At 35.5% G+C, this 20,207-nt stretch overlaps 1 protein-coding gene across 1 annotated transcript in view; it reads left to right on the top strand.

Moving 5' to 3' along the window:
• TNKS (tankyrase) overlaps nucleotides 1–20,207 on the top strand; it is a 189,384-nt gene that overhangs the window by 109,797 nt on the left and 59,380 nt on the right. The window contains exons 7-11 of the mRNA XM_024131525.3: nucleotides 914–980; nucleotides 1,284–1,470; nucleotides 5,911–6,032; nucleotides 7,498–7,589; nucleotides 7,682–7,760. Coding sequence (XP_023987293.1) covers nucleotides 914–980; nucleotides 1,284–1,470; nucleotides 5,911–6,032; nucleotides 7,498–7,589; nucleotides 7,682–7,760 — 547 coding nt within the window. The remainder of the gene's footprint in view (nucleotides 1–913; nucleotides 981–1,283; nucleotides 1,471–5,910; nucleotides 6,033–7,497; nucleotides 7,590–7,681; nucleotides 7,761–20,207) is intronic.

The following is a 20,207-nucleotide window of genomic DNA, read 5'->3' as shown; positions in this document are numbered from 1 at the left end:
TGGAAACCTTTGTACCACTTTCCTAGCTAATCTCCAGGGACACGTGAATTGGGTCTGCTAGCCTATGTGATGGGCTAACATTTCTCATTATGCCACTTTAATATCTAAAAGATAATTGACCTGACTGCCCAGATGAAGTAGTGTTCATATTACACTGATGAGCAGCATAAAAAAAAGAAGCCCTGGAGCAGGCTTTTGTTCACTTTGCCCCTCTGCATGTCAGGAGACATAGACAAGAAGAGAGAGCTCAGTACTTGAGACAGTTCTCAGAAGAGGAGTCCATCATTTCAAATCTGCTCTTTTTGGTGCTGTTTCTCTCTTGCCTGCTCCAGGTTCTGTGCCACATGTGAATGGTGTTCCCACAGTATAGGGGCACAAGTGCCTGAGGCTCTTGTAAATCTCTTTTCCCTTGTGCATGTCTGAAAGCAGATGGTGTACAATAGGTGGGTCCTCAAGATAAGTACACCACAAAAAAGAGGGTCTGTGACTCATGCAGAATGATACTCGGATATGCAAGTTGTAATAGTTTGGATATTGAATTCTTATGCTGGAAATTACCATGAAAGTGAAATAAAATGGTAGGACTATTTCAATTCACTATCAGTTAACATGTATTTTCTATAAATACTTACTATATAAAGCATGCGATTTTCAATTAGTACATGCACTTCTTCCTTTTACGGAAATGCTTTTCTAATTGGTGCTTTTATCATTATATTTAATGACATACGTAAAACAAGATAAATACAAAAGGTTGTGCATTAGTTATGCTTTGTATTCTCTTATTAAATCCTTTAAAATATTTTAAACAATTGTACTAGGATTTATTAGATTTTGTTTCTTAGCACTTCTTGGATAAAAGACTCTAAGTTCTTTGAAATTTCAGTATTTTAATTGGCCTTTTTCCATTTAGTGGACTTGTTCCTCTCCATAATGCATGTTCATATGGACATTACGAAGTCACAGAACTGCTACTAAAGGTAAGAGAAATTAAAAATATTGAATATTATTTGCTTTTTATTTTAACTCATCATGAGTTTTCATGGGAGTGTTTTGCCAAGATTTTTAAGATAATAAAATTTTTTTTTTAATGTTCACCATTGCCTTAAAATTTTTTAATTATTCAACTTATTTTAAACTGTTTTTTAAAAACAGAAATTAAAGAAATTAAAACAATTGTTGACATTTCAGAGTTATACCTGAAATTTACAGTCAAATAAACGAGGTTTTTTTGATCCAGTGAAATGATTACTGACCTATAACTTTTTTTTTTCTCAATTCAGCATGGAGCTTGTGTTAATGCTATGGATCTCTGGCAATTTACCCCACTCCATGAGGCTGCCTCCAAGAATCGTGTAGAGGTCTGCTCTTTGTTACTTAGTCACGGTGCCGATCCCACTTTAGTCAACTGCCATGGCAAAAGTGCCGTGGATATGGCTCCAACGCCTGAGCTCCGGGAAAGATTGACTTGTATGTATTTATATCCTAAAGCCAACATTGCTTGTTGTAAATTGTAATATCTTTCTTTTTTAAAATATTAATTAATTTATTTATTTGGTTGCGTCAGGTCTTAGTTGCGGCTCGCCAGCTCCTTAGTTGCAGCACGTGGGCTCTTTAGTTGTGGCATGCATATGGGATCTAGTTCCCTGACCAGGGATTGAACCCGGGCCCCCTGCATTGGGAGTGTGGCATCCTAACCACTGTTCCACCAGGGAAGTCCCTAGAATATCTTATATTTGTTATTAGGGCTGTTGTTTTGTCTTACTTAGATAATAGACTTCTATTCTTACATGTTCACTAGTTTATTATCCTCTTTTCTTATCATTACTTTTCTTTTTGAATTCTACAGGAATCTCACATACATATACAATATTTATTTTGTGTTTATTCAAGCCTAATTCTAATTCATGTGTTAAGTAAGGCTCCTTTTTTTTTTTTTAAGACAAAAGAGGATGAGTCCATCAATAACCATCTATTGAATACCTACTATGTTCCAGGAACTTGAAATATAGCAGTGTACAAACCAGAAAAAAATCTCTAAGCTCACAGAGGTTATATTCTTGTGCTATTGGTAGTAATAGATGATATCTAACATTATGGAGTACTCACTATTTCCCAAGCCCTGCAAGTTGCACATTCATGTTTTTATTTATGTGTGTTATAGCCCAAGTGCAATCACTTGCCCAAATTTAAATAAGATAATTTTTATGATTTGGTGAAAGTAATCTTCTCAGATACTGATACATATTACCTATGTTTACATATGCATGTTTTTAAATAAACTTTTAGAATAGGTTTAGATTTACATAAAACTTAACAAAAATAGTACAGAGAGTTCTTTTATACCCTATACACAGTTTCCCCTATAAACATCTTATATTAATATGGTACATTTGTCAAAATAATGAACCAATACTGATACATTATTAATTAAAGGCTGTACTCTATTCAGATTTCCTTATTTTTTTTACTGAAAGTCCTTTTTCTGTTCCAGGATCCCATTCAGGATACCACATTACATTTAGTTGTCATATTGAATACTGAGATATATTTAATTCTGTACATGGGCATTACAGGTTTAAATTAAAGTAGGCGTTACCTACCTAATTTTTAATTTGTCCCATGGTTGATATTCTCTTACATCTAGGATTCTAAGAATCAGATAACTAGATTTAAACACCTGAGAAAACCTTTAAATGATAATTTAAGAAAAAGGCATAGTCAAAATGAAAACATCATTTAAGTTTGAACAGATTGTAAATTAGTTTATGTTAAAACAGGAAGGGCTTCCCTGGTGGCGCAGTGGTTGCGCGTCCGCCTGCCAATGCAGGGGAACCGGGTTCGCGCCCCGGTCTGGGAGGATCCCACATGCCGCGGAGCGGCTGGGCCCGCGAGCCATGGCCGCTGGGCCTGCGCGTCTGGAGCCTGTGCTCCGCAACGGGAGAAGCCGCAGCAGTGAGAGGCCCGCGTACCACAAAAAAAAAAAAAAAAAAAAAAAAACAGGAAGAGTTCCTTGCAGTTTTGATCTTATTTAAATGGAAATTTAAACTTATTTTGGTACCGGAACAGATGACATCTACTAGATTACAGGCCAGCACAAACCAGATTATAACTGGGCAGATGTCTTAGCAATTGAATCCTTGTAGAAGTGCATTTATTCTCTCTCCCACTCATATGACTCTTGCCATATGTTATCTTGCATTATATAGTTCATTTTTCTATGTGATGTTCTGTCTCCCCAGTGAAATTTAAATTCTTAGAAAGACCTTTGGTTTTATTATTCTGTCTTCTTAGCACCTACACAATGCCTTGTTACCTAATAAAATGTGTTGATGGTAATTGTGCTTGGGTCTGTATCTGCCTACCCCCAACTTAGCACAGTGCATTGTGCATGCCATGTGCCCAGCAGGTTTATTGAATTGAATTGAACTTAACTCAAAATTTATTTTTTACATCTTTTTCTAATTTCTTTCTTTTAGTTTTATACCCTGGGCTCAGCTTTATCCCCATGTCACCAATTTGACTTCCTTTTTCCTTTGAGTCATTTTGTAAATTATGAGTACTGTTATGGGTTTTTATGTTGTATTTCACTGGTCTACCTGATTCCACTGTAAACATTAAGATTTAACCTAAATTGGTATAGTTTTGTAAAGGAAGAAGTTCCCTGATTAGAGTACTTTGTGACCTTCTCAGTATCTCCTTTATTTTATTAAATAAGATTCTACCAAGGAATTATCTGAAGGAAAGGATTTAACAAAGTTGGAACTTTTCTAACCAGTTTTCAGACTCATGCTCACTGCTTTTATACTAGGCAACCACAATGACAGAATTCTTTTTAAGAAAATTATACAGGAAACAAAAACAATATTTTGATCATACCCATGGTTACAGCATTTTCATTACACACATTTTTTTGCTCTTTCTTGTTTACTTTTTTATTTGTTGTTTTCATGAAGCCAATTGAACACAATAGTGTGGGTTCTGCACACACTGGAGCTGAAAATACTAAAAGTAGCTTTTATGCTTGTTTCAAAATGCATTTAGAAAGAGAGATTTTAAGGCATTTTATAAATATTAAGTTTTCAGGGTAATTGGGATTTCTGAAGTTTTCTGAGTTTCGAAGGCCTGTACTTTGAAGAATTTAGCAGTGATAAAGTACCACTAAACAAGAGGTTATATAAAAATGTTTTTTCCCCAAACCTGCCATGACTTATTTTATAAATATTCAGCATTCATGCAACAAATACTTATTGGCTACCTACTATATGCCAAGCACTGTGCTAGGTGATGGGACTACTGTAGCAGATAAGACAGTGTGATACGCCCTGTGATATACAGCTATAGGCAAGTACAAAGGACTTCATAAGAAGGAATCCTAATGGGGAACAGCAGGAAGGCTTATCTAAGTATCTGAACTGAGACCTTGAGTGACGAGTAGTAGTTAATAAGATGCGAGTATGTACACACGTGTGTCTCCGTGTGTCTCTCTGTCTATTTAAAATTTCCTTCCTTTTAATTAATTAATTTAGGCTGCATCGCGTCTTAGTCGTGGCATGTGGGATCTTTCATTGCAGCGGGTGGGCTCTTTGTTGTGGCGTGAGGGCTTCTCTCCAGTTGTGGCACATGGGCTCCGGAACACGTGGGCTCTGTTGTTGTGGTGTGCGAGCTTAGTTGCCCTGCAGCATGTGGGATCTTAGTTCCCCAACCAGGGATCGAACCCACATCCTCTGCATTGGAAGGCGGATTCTTAACCACTGGACCGCCAGGGAAGTCCCTCTTCCTGTCTTTTGAAGAAGAGGAGAAAGTGACATGGGGCCCTCAAAGGAAAGGGAGAAGGGAAAAGAGAAAGAATTCAGCCAAGTGACTCAGCTTCGCTGTGCACCTGGAACTATCACAGCATTGTTTGTTAATCAGCTGTACTCCCAATATAAAATAAAAAGTTTAAAAAAAAAAACTAAGAGATACTGTCAATACTTTATACCTGATAATATCAAATATTTATATGAAATGGGCAAATACCTAGAAAAAAAATCTTACTTTAAAAAAAAAAAAAAAAAAGGATTCAGTACCAGGCAGATGCAAAGGCAGGCCTGGAATTAATGTAACATATTAGGTCACATATCATTTATATCTTTTTAGAACAATTTTCAGCTTTTTGTTAATAAGTAGTCATAACAAAATACAATCCAACCTTGTAAAACAGAAAATAAGATGATTTGCTTTTAATGAGTAAGAGTGGTGGATTCTTACTTATGCAATTAATTTAGAAATGCCTTTTTAAAAATCTCTTACTTGCTTATACAAATAATAAATAAACATAAACTGTTCTTTGAAAAATTTTCAGGCTCTGGCATTTCCCACGTAATTCAGTTCTTCCCTTCTCTGTGTCAAGACATAATCACCATTAATATTTTGGTGAATATTTCTCTAAATGTCTTTTTTATATCATTAGTTATATTTAGTTATGGTGGCAGTAGAAGTAGTACCAAAAAAAAGGGTCAGCCTGTCCTCCTCATTTGCTACTTGAATTTTCATTTAATAATATATACTTTCACGTCAGTATATACATAGATCTATCTTTTTGTTTAAGGGTTATAAAGTATTCCAGTGTATAAGTGTTCACAAATTATTTAACTGGTTTCTATTTGGTGAACATTTAGGTTGCTTGTTTTAAAACTTTGCTGGAGTGAGTATCTTTATGAACTCTGAGTAGAAAATAGTCTTATTTCAAAATTTTTCATTAACCTACACCCTCATCCTTTGCACCTTTATCATCATATTGTCATGTTGTTGCTGTTGCTAAAATAGAGGAATGTGTAAAATTAATAATTTTTCTACTTTATTTATAATCATGCTAATGATCTTTGTAGATTTTAAATATTTATATGTTAACCATTATTTCATGAACAGATGAATTTAAAGGTCATTCTTTACTACAAGCAGCCAGAGAAGCAGACCTAGCGAAAGTTAAAAAAACACTTGCTTTGGAAATCATTAATTTCAAACAACCACAGTCTCATGAAACTGCACTGGTAAGATCCTATTGTTAATCCATTCCTTGGGTCTGTAATAGTAGTGTAAATGCAAAATATGATTTTCATTGCAGAAACATTAAGGTAACTTTCGTATCTGAAGTGCCAGGAATTTGCATTTTAATATTGGTTGCACTGATTTTTAAATTTGGTTAGGGAGATAATTGCTTTCATGGATGAGAGAATAGACATTTGCTCAACCTTAATCTGAAAATTATTTTTACTTTTGTCTTTACCCAACCATATTATAACAAATGTACTTTTGTGGCCAGTGCTCTCATGAAATACAAGATGTGATTTTTCTCTATAGAATCTTCTTTTTCTTTTGGTTGCTAGATAAATACTGTATTTGCTTTCTATCAACGATTAAATTATTTTCAAAGATACTTGAATCATCATTTTGAACAATTGTAGTCAAAGAATTGTTACATTCATTATAGAAAAATGGTAAGGTTAGGAATTTTTTTGTTCCAGACTGTACAAATTGTTTTTACAACTATTCATGTTTTTTCTTCTAATGTACTTTCAGAAAGATTGTTCTATTTTCCTTGTCATTGACCACATTAAGTTTCAGATATAGGGCTGGTTGGATTACACCTGAATTCAGAATTTAAGCATAAGTGATGCTTCTATCACAGACCTCTAAATATGCTTCAGTTGACATTCTTTATATCTGGCACAAAAGGGCCAAACTGTAGGCAGTACCTGCTAAAAACAACATTATAAGAGTTACCAAACCAAAATAGGCCAACTGTGTGTATACTCAGAATATGGCTCTCATGCTGGGGTTTAGATACATTCAAGCTACACAGCATTTCTGCCAGGAGACACTCAAAGCCACAGAGTGAACCTGACCTGCTTTTTTAGAGTGTTCATTCTATTCATTAGTATGTAGTTTTCTTACTTTTTCAGTTTTAATACAAACATGAATATAAAATGAAGTTGAATATAAAAGTTGTATAAATAGAGGATAAAACATAAAATTTCTGAGAATACTTCTCCCTCTAAGCTCCTTCAAGTCTGTTACCTTCTTACCTGTCCCTGGGCGTATGGACTTATTCTCCTGTAGTGCTAGGAGTACCTCTGGGAAAGAGCTTGAGAAATATTGATTTATGTGGTTGACAGCCTGCTGAAGGATTGAGTAATTCAGTTATAGATTTCTGTAGCTTTGGAGAAGCAGTATTCTGATACCTTCAAGTAAATATATACTGGATAATTACTTATTGGCTAAAGGGAAAGAAACGAAGTCTCTTACTGCTCAACTGAGAGCATAATTTCCCCTTGGTTTAAAGGCTTATGTTTTATACTCCCAGGGTATTCAGGAGGAATTTTGATCATCTCCATAATGTTAAAATATATGTTTTGAGATAACAGTGTTTTAAATAGTCAGCAGGTGCTATTCAATTCAGAAATCTATTTTTATATAGAAGTTTATTTTATTAACTTGGTTTTCTTTACTTTACAGCACTGTGCTGTGGCCTCCCTGCATCCCAAACGCAAACAAGTGACAGAATTGTTACTTAGAAAAGGAGCAAATGTTAATGAAAAAAATAAAGAGTAAGTGCAGTTGCAGAAGGAGTTGCTCAGTTCTTAAAGGGAAAGTGTGGTACGAGTTAGGAGATTACCTTTTCCTTTCCTCCTCTCCATAGTTTCATGACGCCTCTGCACGTTGCAGCAGAAAGGGCCCACAATGATGTCATGGAAGTTCTACATAAACATGGAGCAAAGGTAAGGCTCATGCCTGAGATAAGGTGCCAACCTTGGCATTGAGTAGCTAGCTGCACTTAAGACTATTCCTCTTCTCTCTGATTCTCCGGAAGAAATTAATCTTATAAAGGACTGTTAGCATGTATTTGAATTCATAGATTCTCCTTTAAAGCTGATTTAAATCTTGTTACTGATAGAGATAATTACCTGTGTTTTATATTGTACTTTACTATCATTCTTCTATAAAGCAATAAATGTGGCTATGGTCTTATCATTTGAAATACACTTCAACTTTACATTGTTTTACCTTAATACTGGAATTGATATATTTTGGTAGTCAACATCAATTACGATTTATCAGAAAGTAATTTATGTAAATGATAGGTAAACTATTGCTACCTATTTTAAAGAACATTTGTTCCTTCAAACTGGTAATGATAATAATTTTCTCAAATAACCTTAATATAAAGAAATAAGATTTTAATAACCATTTTTATTGGCATTGTCTGAGTGACATTATCTGCAACTCCATGACTCCATAAATTGCTTGAGGAAAATTTGCTTGACGGAAGCAAACTGGTTGTTTTTTGGAGGTACTTGAACTTGCAGATTTTTAAATCCTCAAGAGTGAACACTTTAAAGCAGGAGTCCCCAAAGTAGGGTGCAGACACTCTATGGAACATACAAGATGAGCCATTGGGTGTAGGAAAAAAATATAGAATTTTGATTTATTAAAATAGTAATTTATTTACAAATGAGGAAGTTAAGATCTACAGTAAGTCCCCTACATACAAACAAGTTCTGTTCCGAGAGCGTGTTCATAAGTCTAATTTGTTCTTAAGTCCAACAAAGTTAGCCTAGGTACCCAACTAACACAATTGGCTGTATAGTGCTATACTGTAATAGGTTTATAATCCTTTTCACACAAGTAACACATAAAAAACAAACATAAAAAATAAAGAAAACATTTTTAATCTTACAGTACAGTACCTTGAAATGTACAGTAGTACAGTACAACAGCTGGCGCTTCTTAGATAGTACCAGCTACATCACCACTGCTTTTTATGCTTGCTTCCAGACATCCTAGACTTGAAATAATGATACTGTACTACTGTACTCTATACAGTACTGTAAAGTATACAAAAGCACAACCACTTGTAGAGGATACATGCATGTAACAATGTATGCCAGACATGTGAACTAACTTACATGATTGGGCATGGGAACGCACGTTCGCATCTTTGAAAGTTCGCAACTTGAAGGTTTATATGTAGGGGACTTACTGTACTAGTATTTCATACAGATTGATGCTGGCACTCTCATTATGTCCATGTGTCAGCCTGTCTGAGTCATGTCAGAGCCCAAGGTGTTTCGTGAGGAAGAACACGAGTTGTGTTTCGGGGGATTGACCGTGATACAGTCACTCGTCTGCTCACTTTCAGCACTTTGTGACACATTGCACTTTACATGAGTAGATTTATGGATATTATCCTAAATGGTAGAATCTTGATAAATACCATTGTTGAAAATCAGAGGGAATGACCATGACAGTCTTATAGCATAAAAAGTTTATCTGGCTGTTTCATGAATCAGGATTTTCGGGTTGACATACTTAGTTGTTGTGCCTTTTTTTTTTTTTTTTTTTTTTAATGAAAATAAGGGAGTTCAAAATTTGCTGATAGTTCTATGGTGACGAATGACTATTACTTGTATGTAAGTACATTTTATTTTTTTAAGAGAAACATAATCAGAACCTTAAAGGTGAAAGTTATATATTTTAGAGTGAATGAGAAAGTAACTGCTCTTTAAAAGGAACTTTAACAAATGAAGAGGACATTTTGAAAATAGATTTTTAGAAAATATCCACTGTTTTGTGACTTTGTTGCCAAAAAATGATGTATATTTATCACCCATCTGTCATATCTATATAATTTAAAAACTGGGCAACAGGATTTTCTAACCTGTTTTAAAGTTTTTGTTTTTTTTAAAATTTGTGTTCAGGTAGTTTTTGAACCTATTAAAAATATTTTAATGCAACACCTTATAATAAGTTTGCAAGAATCAAGAAAAATGCAATTTTACTAGCAGAATTCAGTTAAAACCTTAGCATAATTAGTAAATTACATTAAAAAATAAGCATTGTGATTTAGAAGGCTTTGCTAACAATGCACTTTTTCCAGTGGCACTACATAGCTATGTGGAATCTTTTTAGCTGATCTAGCCAATGAGACCAACTATTGAAAATGAACTTAGAATCAGACCCTCAAATCTACAACATAATTTTTATAAGATTCTTTAAAGTTTTTTTAATTGAGCCAAATGATATTTTGTACAACTAATAATTTTAAATTTTTTAAAATTTTTAATTGTTTCACCTCTTTCCCATCCTTTGTAATTTTTTTTGGTATAAATTTTATATATGTTTATTATGTATTAGTTTAGCCCTGCTTGGTTATAATTTACAAATGTACATAAATGTATATTGAGACGGTTCTTAAAACATTTTTTTACTCCTAAGGTGCATGATCTAAAAAAGTTTGTATATCCTTTTGCTTTAAAAGGACGGTTGATGTTTTTAATTAAACAGTCAGGATGAGCTGGAATGAAAGGAACAGAGTTCTACAGATTTATTAACTATTTTCAGGGTACAACTACTGCACTGTTACATAAATAATGTCTTGTTCTATCAAACAAAATAATAAGCTAAGTAGGCTTTCTGCTACACTTAAGAGCATGGTATGTTTATCATTTACCTATTTTTAAAACTATCTTATGGCATTTATAATGTTCTTGAACAACCATGAATAATGCCCTTCATTTTGGGAAAGTATCTCTTTGTTGTCTCCCATGAGTCATTTTATTTCCTGAAGGTTCAATGAGAAATAACATTATTTTATATAACCTATCCTAGTCAGCATTACTCTAGGTCTGTGGTTCTAAGTCTTTTTCTGCCCTTCATGTTCACAGTACATTCTCCTCAGTAACGTCGCAATTCATCAGTGGGGCATGTATAATTTTAACCGCCCCGCTAGTGACGTAGAATGCCTTTTAGACTAGTATATCTTCCCTAGTCCTTCCACTTCAGTTCAACAAAATTGAGCACTCCTGCGACTAGGCGCTTTAAATGGAAAAAAAAGTCATATTTAATCAGGGTTAGGAACCAATATATACAAATTTCCATCCTCCCATTCACTCACTTCCTGGTCCCAAGGCAGACCGCTATCCCTCAGGGCTAGTTTATCTGGTGACTAATGTATTAGTAAAAGCTCGCTATAAAGACCCAACTTAGCTGCTGTTGGGCCCTAATGTTTGCTTGCCTAGTGTTCTTTCTGGGGAACTTGTGGTTTCACTTTGATTTTTGAACGACTCATTGTTTCCATTTGATTCTAAAAGCACCTTGTGAACAAGCAGCCCCACTCCTGAATTAGGATTCAACCCTCTTACGCTGCTTCTACCATTCTGCTGTCTTCCCCTCCTCATGATGAACCTAGTTCTCAAGCTAAGACTACTAAATCAGAAAAGGCAGAGAATTTGGTAGGGAGATCTAATGCCATTAACTAATTTGTCTTACTTAGACAAATAGAACTTAGTAATATTTATATAAGCCAAAGCATTCTTTTGTGTAAAACTTGGTAATAAATACAAAGTTCAGGTTCACTCTGCAAGTTAAGCATACTGTGTATGTAACATAGACAGATATAGTTTTCAGTTTAGAATCTTCCACTTTCGACTTTTATGACCGTGGACTTAATTTCCCTGAACCTCAGTTGACTCATTGGTGATATGTGGGTATTAATACCTCCCCTACAAGGGTGGTTTTTTGTTTGTTTGTTTTGTTTTTTTGGTACAAATTGAATGAGCTTATATATATATGTATGTTGTATAGTACCTGGCACACAAACAATACTTTGACTACTAGTAAGTATGAGCATTGTATTTTTTTCTATATTTGTCTTTTCAAACTTATATACTACATATTTCCCTTAATTATCTACATTTTATTTAAGACATGTATGTAATCCCTTTATAATTTGTTTTGATCCACTAGCTCAACGTTGAGTTGTAAAATGATAACGATTGTGTGCTGGATACTGTGGGAAATAGTTTGGAAGTTAAAGCAGTTACCAAACTTGAAGCTAATCCTGAACCAATTTAGTGACATTAGTAATGAAAAAGGAAGAGAAAGACAAAAGCCATTTGGAAAGACTAATGGGTGCTGGAATAGACTTAGAAAATGGTGGTAGTTGGAAGTGAATTGGGTGCTGGAATAAACTTAGAAAGTGGTGGTACAATTAAGGAAGTAAGAAAGCTAGAAAAAAATACTGGTGTCCTATGTCTTGGTAATGATTTTGTACTTGAAGTTAATATGATAGAGGGACATTAAATAAAACTAGTGGTTGGAAATATAGCACTAGAGTATGAAAGAGAGCTTAGGATTAGAAAGATCTATTGGGAAGCCATTGACATAGTGATCATACATTGTGGGAATGAGGAAGGTTCCTGGTAGAGAATATGGAGAGATGAGTTGAGAGTCAAGGAATAACCTTTGAGGATTACTCATGTTTGTGGAACAGTAGTGGGAAGGGGAAACTGAAAGGCTTATCATGGTGTCTACTGAGTGTAACGGAGTGTGAAGAAGGAACAGGTGATTAGTGCTGCAGAAAGAAACCAAGGTAGACGATCCATTTAATTTGGCAATTTTCACATAAGGGCCTTGGTAGCTTTTGAAGGAGGTGTTCCAAAGATATAGAGGTAGAAAATTGTATTAGTTAGGGTCTTGGCAATAAATAGCACACTCAAAGTGGGTAATTTGAGGAAAGTTTAATAAAGGAATTACATACAAAGGTGTGGGCAAGGTTTAGGAAATCAACAAGGGATGAGGTAGTACCAGCAGCAAGTGGGAGCTGTCATCATCCTGGGCCTGAAGGGGCAAGGAACAGGGGAGCTATATAGAGCAGGCCACCTGACAGCATCTGTAGCCTTTGATAAAGGCTATATCTAATCCATACTCCTCACTCTTCTCCTTCCCACCAGTCCCCTTGTCATTACTTCCCACTGGCCAAATACCGCGAAAAGTGAAAGACCAAAAGAGCCCATTGATGTGATCCATACACGTGATTTTCCCAGGACACAGAGCAGGGTGGAGGGTGGATGTGGGTCCAGGGAGGCAAGCAGGCAATATTTAGCAAAAGGACAGAAAACAAAGGACTCTTAAGGAAAAGATGGTTATAAGAAAATGGGGTTATTAACCAACTTATTTGAGAAATCCACTTTTATAGGAGTAAACTTCTGTATCTTAAAAAATTAATAATTATCTCTACCAACCCCCTGCTTCGCAAGATTACTGTAAAGCCTAAATGGGAAAGACATGAAGATTTTATCCTTTTTTCTTTATTATTGTTAATGTACCCTGGCATTCTGCATTCTGTTGCTACTGCCTTGTTTGCTATCATTATTAAGTACAACCTAAGCCCCAGTTGCATACGGTATTATTAATACCGCAGATACAAAAGGTTTAATTCAGAAGTGCTTTTTTTCATACATGAAAGCACTGCTATTTTGTCATTAGTGAGCATCTGTTAAATGTGTGAAGCATGAAAACTTTTTTTTGATGTTTGTATGTCTTAATTTGACAGATTTATTTATAATGTATGTAAGAAGAAATTGTGTCAATAGTCATCGGCGTTTAATGGGCTTATTTCTCATATTGAGAGTGATCAAGAGCTTTGCTCACTTTGGAGAAATGTGTTAGCTTATTTTAAGGATTTTATTAATGCTCTTCTAGAGGTGGCTTGATAAGCAGATTCTATTAGCCCAAAGGTGTTAAAGTGCTTTTAAAGATATAGATTCAAAGTAGCTTTTATAGTTCAAAAATATCTGAGGTTTGATCATATCAAAATAAAGTCCAAAGGGGCCAGTGTCTCAGAGACATTTTAGTTACTGTTCAGTTAGATCGACTGAATCTAGATTAGACATAAGTAGAAATCTGTTTTATACTTATTTATATACATGCCTGCTTATTACTTCTATGAGGTAACCATGTGGTTAATCCCAAAGAAATAATCTGCAGGAATTCTAGCTGAGATTCACAAAAGGCTGGAACAACAAGTTTGGAAACTGTTACCGTGGCTGCCATTCTCTCTCTGTGTCTGTCTCTCTCTTTCTGAGATTGTGTGGCTTTCTTTTCTCTGCTAGTCTTTGTTCATCTGCTTCATTCTTCTTTTTATAGACTATATGTTTCTGTTTTACTTCTCTATGGCCCAAATATGGTCTTTGCAGCCCCTACTTTAAAAGCCTTTGGCTTAAAAATATACCATCTGCAGCTGCCATCTCTCCCAAGTCTCAGGGATGAGAAAGGGAGCGTATGAATAAGACTTCAGTTTGTTCAGCACAGCCATGGGATTGGCACCTCGAGTCTAATCAGCTATGCTCTCTGCAACTTATTTCTCTGACAGTTAGGGCATGTGGGCAAGGTAAGTACCCCTTTAAGAAAGCAAAGAAAGTATGCACCATTATAATATAATATACCTCTTTTCAGAGAACTTGATTGTTCCTTTTAAAATTCCATGTGAATATTGAAGGTTTACAAATAATAATACTCAAGTTTGGCTAGTAAACATTAATCTAGTTTCATGTTTCTCAAATTATATTAAAATTTAACTTCTTAGACAGATTCCATACTCTGGTGGGTTCATAACACATTAAAGGATTAAAAACCTATTAGAGTAAAATATTGATTACTGTAGCAGAATTCTAGCTAAGAATTCAATTTGTGGTTATTTTGTTTATTTCATTCCTCACAGGAGATACTTTTAATTGTGTGTATCCCACTGTGGGTAACGATGGCCTGTAAATATCTGTAAAAACGTAAATTATACTTTTATTATAGATAAAGTGAATCAGTTTTTTTCAATATTAAACAGTTCTTTCAACACAGGCATTTAACGTTTTTCCCTCCAAATTTCTAGAGAAAGAAGAAATGCATGGTTTTTGGTTAGAGAATAGTTTGATAGTCTCTAATATTTGTTCAGTGTACAGAGTAGTATGTTGAAAACAGTATTCTTTATCATCAGAGTTTACTAATTTGTCATTCTTTTGAGCCCTCCATTTACCAACCATTTCAAACAGCCGGTGTACAAGGTATTGCACTTGTTACTATGAGGTATATAGGAAGTTTGAATTTGATAAAGATTCTTATCTTAAGGGACTTAAAATCTAAAAATAGTCTTGTCTAACACAGTCTACTTGAATATCTGTTATACAGATTGGAAAGTATAGGTAGATTGCTATTCAGAGGAGAGACCAATTACTTCTGTTAGTGGTGGCAGGCTAGGGGAAAGAATGGAGAAATCCCATGAAGAAAATAGAATTTAAGCTAGGAATGTCCAAGAATTAGATATATAGAAATAGACAAAATACAAAGAATACATTTTAAATAATGACTCAATCAGGAAAGCAAAGGAGTTTTTTAGTCAGAAGTTATGATTAGTTAGTTCAGTAGGTGGAGTAATAGGTAGTCCATGGGGGATGGTGAAAATCTGAAAAGATATGCTGGAACAAGATCTTGCTGGTCTCAGCTGGAGAGCTTTGGTTTGTTCTCATGGTACTTGGAGAGCCACTGGAAATTTTGAATAGGCAGATGGCATGAACAAATCCTGCTTCAGGAAGATAGATAACGTCCTAGGAAACTACTTTCTCTTAGAAAACCAATTACAGAAATGTAGACTCAAGGTATATGTATAATAGTTGGCATAATCATTTAGCAGTATTCAGCAAAATTAGCTTTTTAAGATTTTTATAAAAAGGGATGATGTCGAGTTAATGTTTCTTACCTTCAAGCTAAAACGGTTACAGTATGCCTGCCACCTACCTGTTCCCTAGGTTGTAGCCTCTGTCTACCAGGGCGTAGACCTGTTTCAAATTCCTGTCTTTATCCCTCTATTGTAGATTTTATTAATGCTTGTTAATTTTTTTTAACTATTGTTTGCTTTTAATTTCAAAGTATCCTGATTTGGGCAGAAAAAAAATTGTCACTCTGGCTAAAATAATATAGAGACTGTTTTCAACTCTCAGATTACTCAAAATCAGGTTTAGTTTGGGATGTACACATGTTCATAGTTAACGTAAAATTATAATGTGAGTCTACATGCCGAAGTACAGAAATGTCACAGAACAATTCATGATGAATTACCAAATGAGTGATGTGGACAATGATAGCTGAAGTTTAAGCGAGAGATGAACTCAGCCTCATAGTTAGCTGTTGAGACTAGGCTGTTCACACTGATTTTTGAAAGAGTCCCCTTAACCATTTCCTTATGGTCTACTTGCTGGTTTCCAAAACTGTTTTTGGCATTTTTTAATCATAATTTTATGTCCTATACAAATATTTCAGGCCACATACCATTGTGGTTTTATATCATTTTATCAAATTATCCTCCTTAGGAAAGTCATTCTTACTATTCAAATAGAAATAAAGATACATACCTCAGCTTGTTATCTCCAGATACAAAAAAAAAGAATGTTTGTCTTTAAAACTGCCAGACATCTGTTATTCTTCTCACACCTTCTGAATTTGTATCTTAAGCCAGTTCTAACCATTAATTACCACAGTTGAGGTGTAACACATTAAGTATAACATTTTTCTTATTTGAGGCAGTTTCTGTACTTTAGAGAAAATAGATCTCTTTAGTGCTGAATGCTAAGCATCTTTGAAGACATCCTCTGTCATATCCTTGCGGTGGAGTTTGGGATAGAGGAAAATAAAACTGTGTCTTAAAAAAGACTTCATCAGTCCCAACATTCCTGAATTTCGTCAGTAAGTGTGCTGGTAATTCCAAATAATACATATATATTAAGAATTAAAGTTGTATCTATTTAAAATATGAAGAATAAATTAATGCTGCTTATATAAAGTCAACCTGTCAAATAAATTTTTTAGGTTGAAAACAAAACTCATGGACAGCAATACATATATATAGCGGTATAACTTGAAAGTTCTTAGAAGATTCCTTGTGAGCGGCAATGTCATTTATTTGGTTAGCTCAGTTTGAAAGACCATTTAGGCACTTAATTATATGTATAATACTAGACTGTATATTTGTTTTGTCTCTCTGTTTTTTTAAGAGTTTGACTCGTATATAAAGAATATTTTGGATGCCGTTGAGCCTAAGTTTTTTGCCTGAGTGAAGAATTATCACAGTGTGAGTCACAGTCATCAAAGCCAAGAGGATGAAGAACAGTGTTGTGTCAGAGATATTCTAGCTTCTGGACTATATTCTGTACTTGAGTTGGCCCTTTTTTTTTCAGTGTTTCCAGCATTGATTTTATGGATGACCTGCACAGGTCATTTAATCTTTTCCTGTTATTTCTCTACCATTAGGGTGAATTATTGTCATTTACCATTTATGTAACTTACAGAATGGTGGAGATTAGAGTAATAAATCCAAACTTAGGAGAACTCCCTTTAAACAATGAGAGTTCCCTACAAGTCTCTGGGATCACAACAAATAAAATTACACTGGCTCCAATATATCACCCTTCTTCGCTGTGAAACTGAACTAGAGCTGCAACACAAATCCTGCCAGGTGACTCATTTACAAAATCGGGGGATGGGGATTGATCTCTAGTCATATCACGTAGTTACTGCTGCCCTCCAGGAATCAATTTATCACACACATTTTGTACTTCTGTGCCTTGAACCACTTCAGAATATTTGGAGGAAAAAATTAGATTGCCCACTTTATAGAGAGCCCTGATTCTAACCCATGACTGACTGATAAACAAATAAAGGTAGAACCTTAAGGGTGTTGATCAAGTTAGATATGAGAGGGAGTTAGGGACCTTGATTTTTCTTTTTTCAATTTTGAGTCAATTTAAAGATCTGTAATGACTCAAGCAGAGAGTTGATTTCCCATCCAGTAATCATTTTTTCAGTAAATGTGTTCTTAAAAGTCCACGTAGTAGATATTTTAGGCTTTGTGGGCCAAGAGACAAAATAGAGGATTTTATGTAGGTACTTATATAGCCATTTAAAATGTAACCATTGAAAAATGTAAAAACCATTCTTAGCTTGCAGGCCGCACAAAACCAGTAGGTTGGAGCTGGCCCGCAGGTCAAAGCTTGCCAAGTCCTCCCGTAGAGCTCTGTTTTGTTCAGATAGAGGAGCTTGAGGGTCTGAGACAGCTCTGGTGATCTCATCTCGTCCTTACTAGTGCCTGGTAAAGGCATGGGCCCACAAACCATCTCTGGCCCCAACTATAAGGAAAAGTTCGCTGAGAAAGGTTTCTTCTCTTTTAAAATAGATGTCGGCAACTTCCCTTTTGGCCTTGGGTGAGACTGCCTGGCACTGGTGGAGCGTGGCTGCCGCAGTCATCTTATGACCTGAGACGGGCAAGCCCGGAGCCCTGAGACTAGGGAATTGGAGAAATTTCTGTCATTTGCTTCTAGAGAGGAATAATTATTCTTCACAAAAACCCTTATAGAATATCTGTTTAATATTTCCCTATTATTGATTGTCGTTCTTTCTAAGTGGGTTGTACAAAGTCTCACCAAATTTTTCTAGTTTCTTTTTTTTATTAAGATTTTTTTTTTTGATGTGGACCATTCTTTAAAAGTCTTTATTGAATTTGTTACAGTATTGCTTCTGTTTTAAGTTTTGGTTTTTTGGCCGCGAGCCATGTGGGATCTTAGCTCCCTGACCAGGGATTGAACCTGCACCCCCTGCATTGGAAGGCGAAGTCTTAACCGCTGGACCCCCAGGGAAGTCCCTCTAGTTTCTTCATTCTACTTATTTCCATGGAATGAGTGCTTCTGTTACATTATTCGCTGATACTTTTCTATGACTTCTTGTAGTGCTTCAGCTTTGTTGTCTGATGAAGCACTCCATGGATATTCTTTTGTTGCTATGAAACTATTTAGAATTTGAGGGAAGAATTATTTCATAAGGAAAAATATATACATTTACTAAAGCAGAGAATTTTGTGTTACACTGGTCTCTCTTGTACTTTAGGGTAGAGGGAAGAGTTACATTTAGGGTTAAGTTATAGTCTCTGTTTTTAAATAGCTTATAGTTTACATGTAGCATCTAATATTAGCAAGTGCTTAGTAAATGGTAGTTGCATCCCTTCCTTATATTAGTGAGTGGTGATTTTTGCTCAGTATTTCACTCCATGAGTGCATGTCACAGAATGAGTAAGAGGTGGAAGAAGTGAATCTGCAGTGTTCTATATTGCACTCAGTTCCACCATGCATATTAATAGAGAGAACCGCTTCTTACACATAGTGTGTTGTTAATGTTTAAAAGTACTGTCTGTACTTTATCTGGTGTTCAGTTGATCTGCTTAGACACTGGAAGTGAAACTGGCTGGTGTTGGATTTACTGAGAAACTTTACATCTGTCTCTACCATTGCATTGCTAAGGTATCTTCAAGGATAATCTTGACCAAAGGCAAATTTTACCTTTCACGATGACCTTAGAAACTAACACCTTCAGAAAATGGGGCTCCAGGGTAATCGAAAAAGCTGGAGCATAGCAGGCCTGTCAAATTGTGATGAAAAAATATAGTGGAAAGAGAGGTGGTGTAACAGTAAATTACAGACTGTCTTTAATGACACGCTAAGGGATTCAAGTTTATGTGAAGGCACTGAAGAGTCACTGAGTTTGGGCTGAGGAATAACTTGGTAAGATCTGTATTTCAGAGTAGTAGTTCTGAAACCATGTTCCCATGATTTAATGAGCTGGATTATGGATTTCCATCACTATAATTGAATAATTTAGTGGGTGTCTTATCCAATTTCCAGAAAAATGTTAATAATTAGAATGTTCTTAAAGTTTTTCTCCTGTGATGAGGACATAACAGAAATATTCACAGAAAAATTCAAGAAGTTTAGTTTGACCACTTGTGTTTTCTGTTAATACATGCTAATGGCTGTGCTTTTATGTTGTTTATGTATAAACAGTCGTTTTTCTGCTGGCAAATGTGATATAATTAACTTTGTCAGCATTTCATGGTGAATCTTGTGAATCTTTTGAACACCATTAAGAATTTATTGACTCCATCTTGTGAGAACACCAGAATCACAACTAGCTGCTGGACAGTGATCGACAGGAAGACGCTGGAACTCACCAAAAAAGATACCCCAAATACAAAGAGAAAGGAAAAGCCACAGTGAGATGGTAGGAGGGGCACAATCACAATAAAATCAAATCCCGTAATTGCCGGGTGGGTGACTCACAGACTGGAGAACACTTATACCACAGAAGTCCACCCACTGGAGTGAAGGTTCTGAGCCCCACGTCAGGCTGCCCAACCTGGAGGTCTGGCGAGAGGAGGAGGAATTCCTAGAGAATCAGACTTTGAAGGCTATTGGGATTTGATTGCAGGATTTCGACAGGACTGGGGGAAACAGAGACTCCAGTCTTGGAGGGCACACACAAAGTAGTGTGTGCATCAGGACCAAGGGGGAGGA

Source organism: Physeter macrocephalus, chromosome 20 (genome assembly GCF_002837175.3).
Source record: "Physeter macrocephalus isolate SW-GA chromosome 20, ASM283717v5, whole genome shotgun sequence".
NCBI lineage: Eukaryota > Metazoa > Chordata > Mammalia > Artiodactyla > Physeteridae > Physeter > Physeter macrocephalus.
Note: the sequence above shows the minus strand (reverse complement) of the source record. Positions and strands in the feature narration are given on the sequence as shown.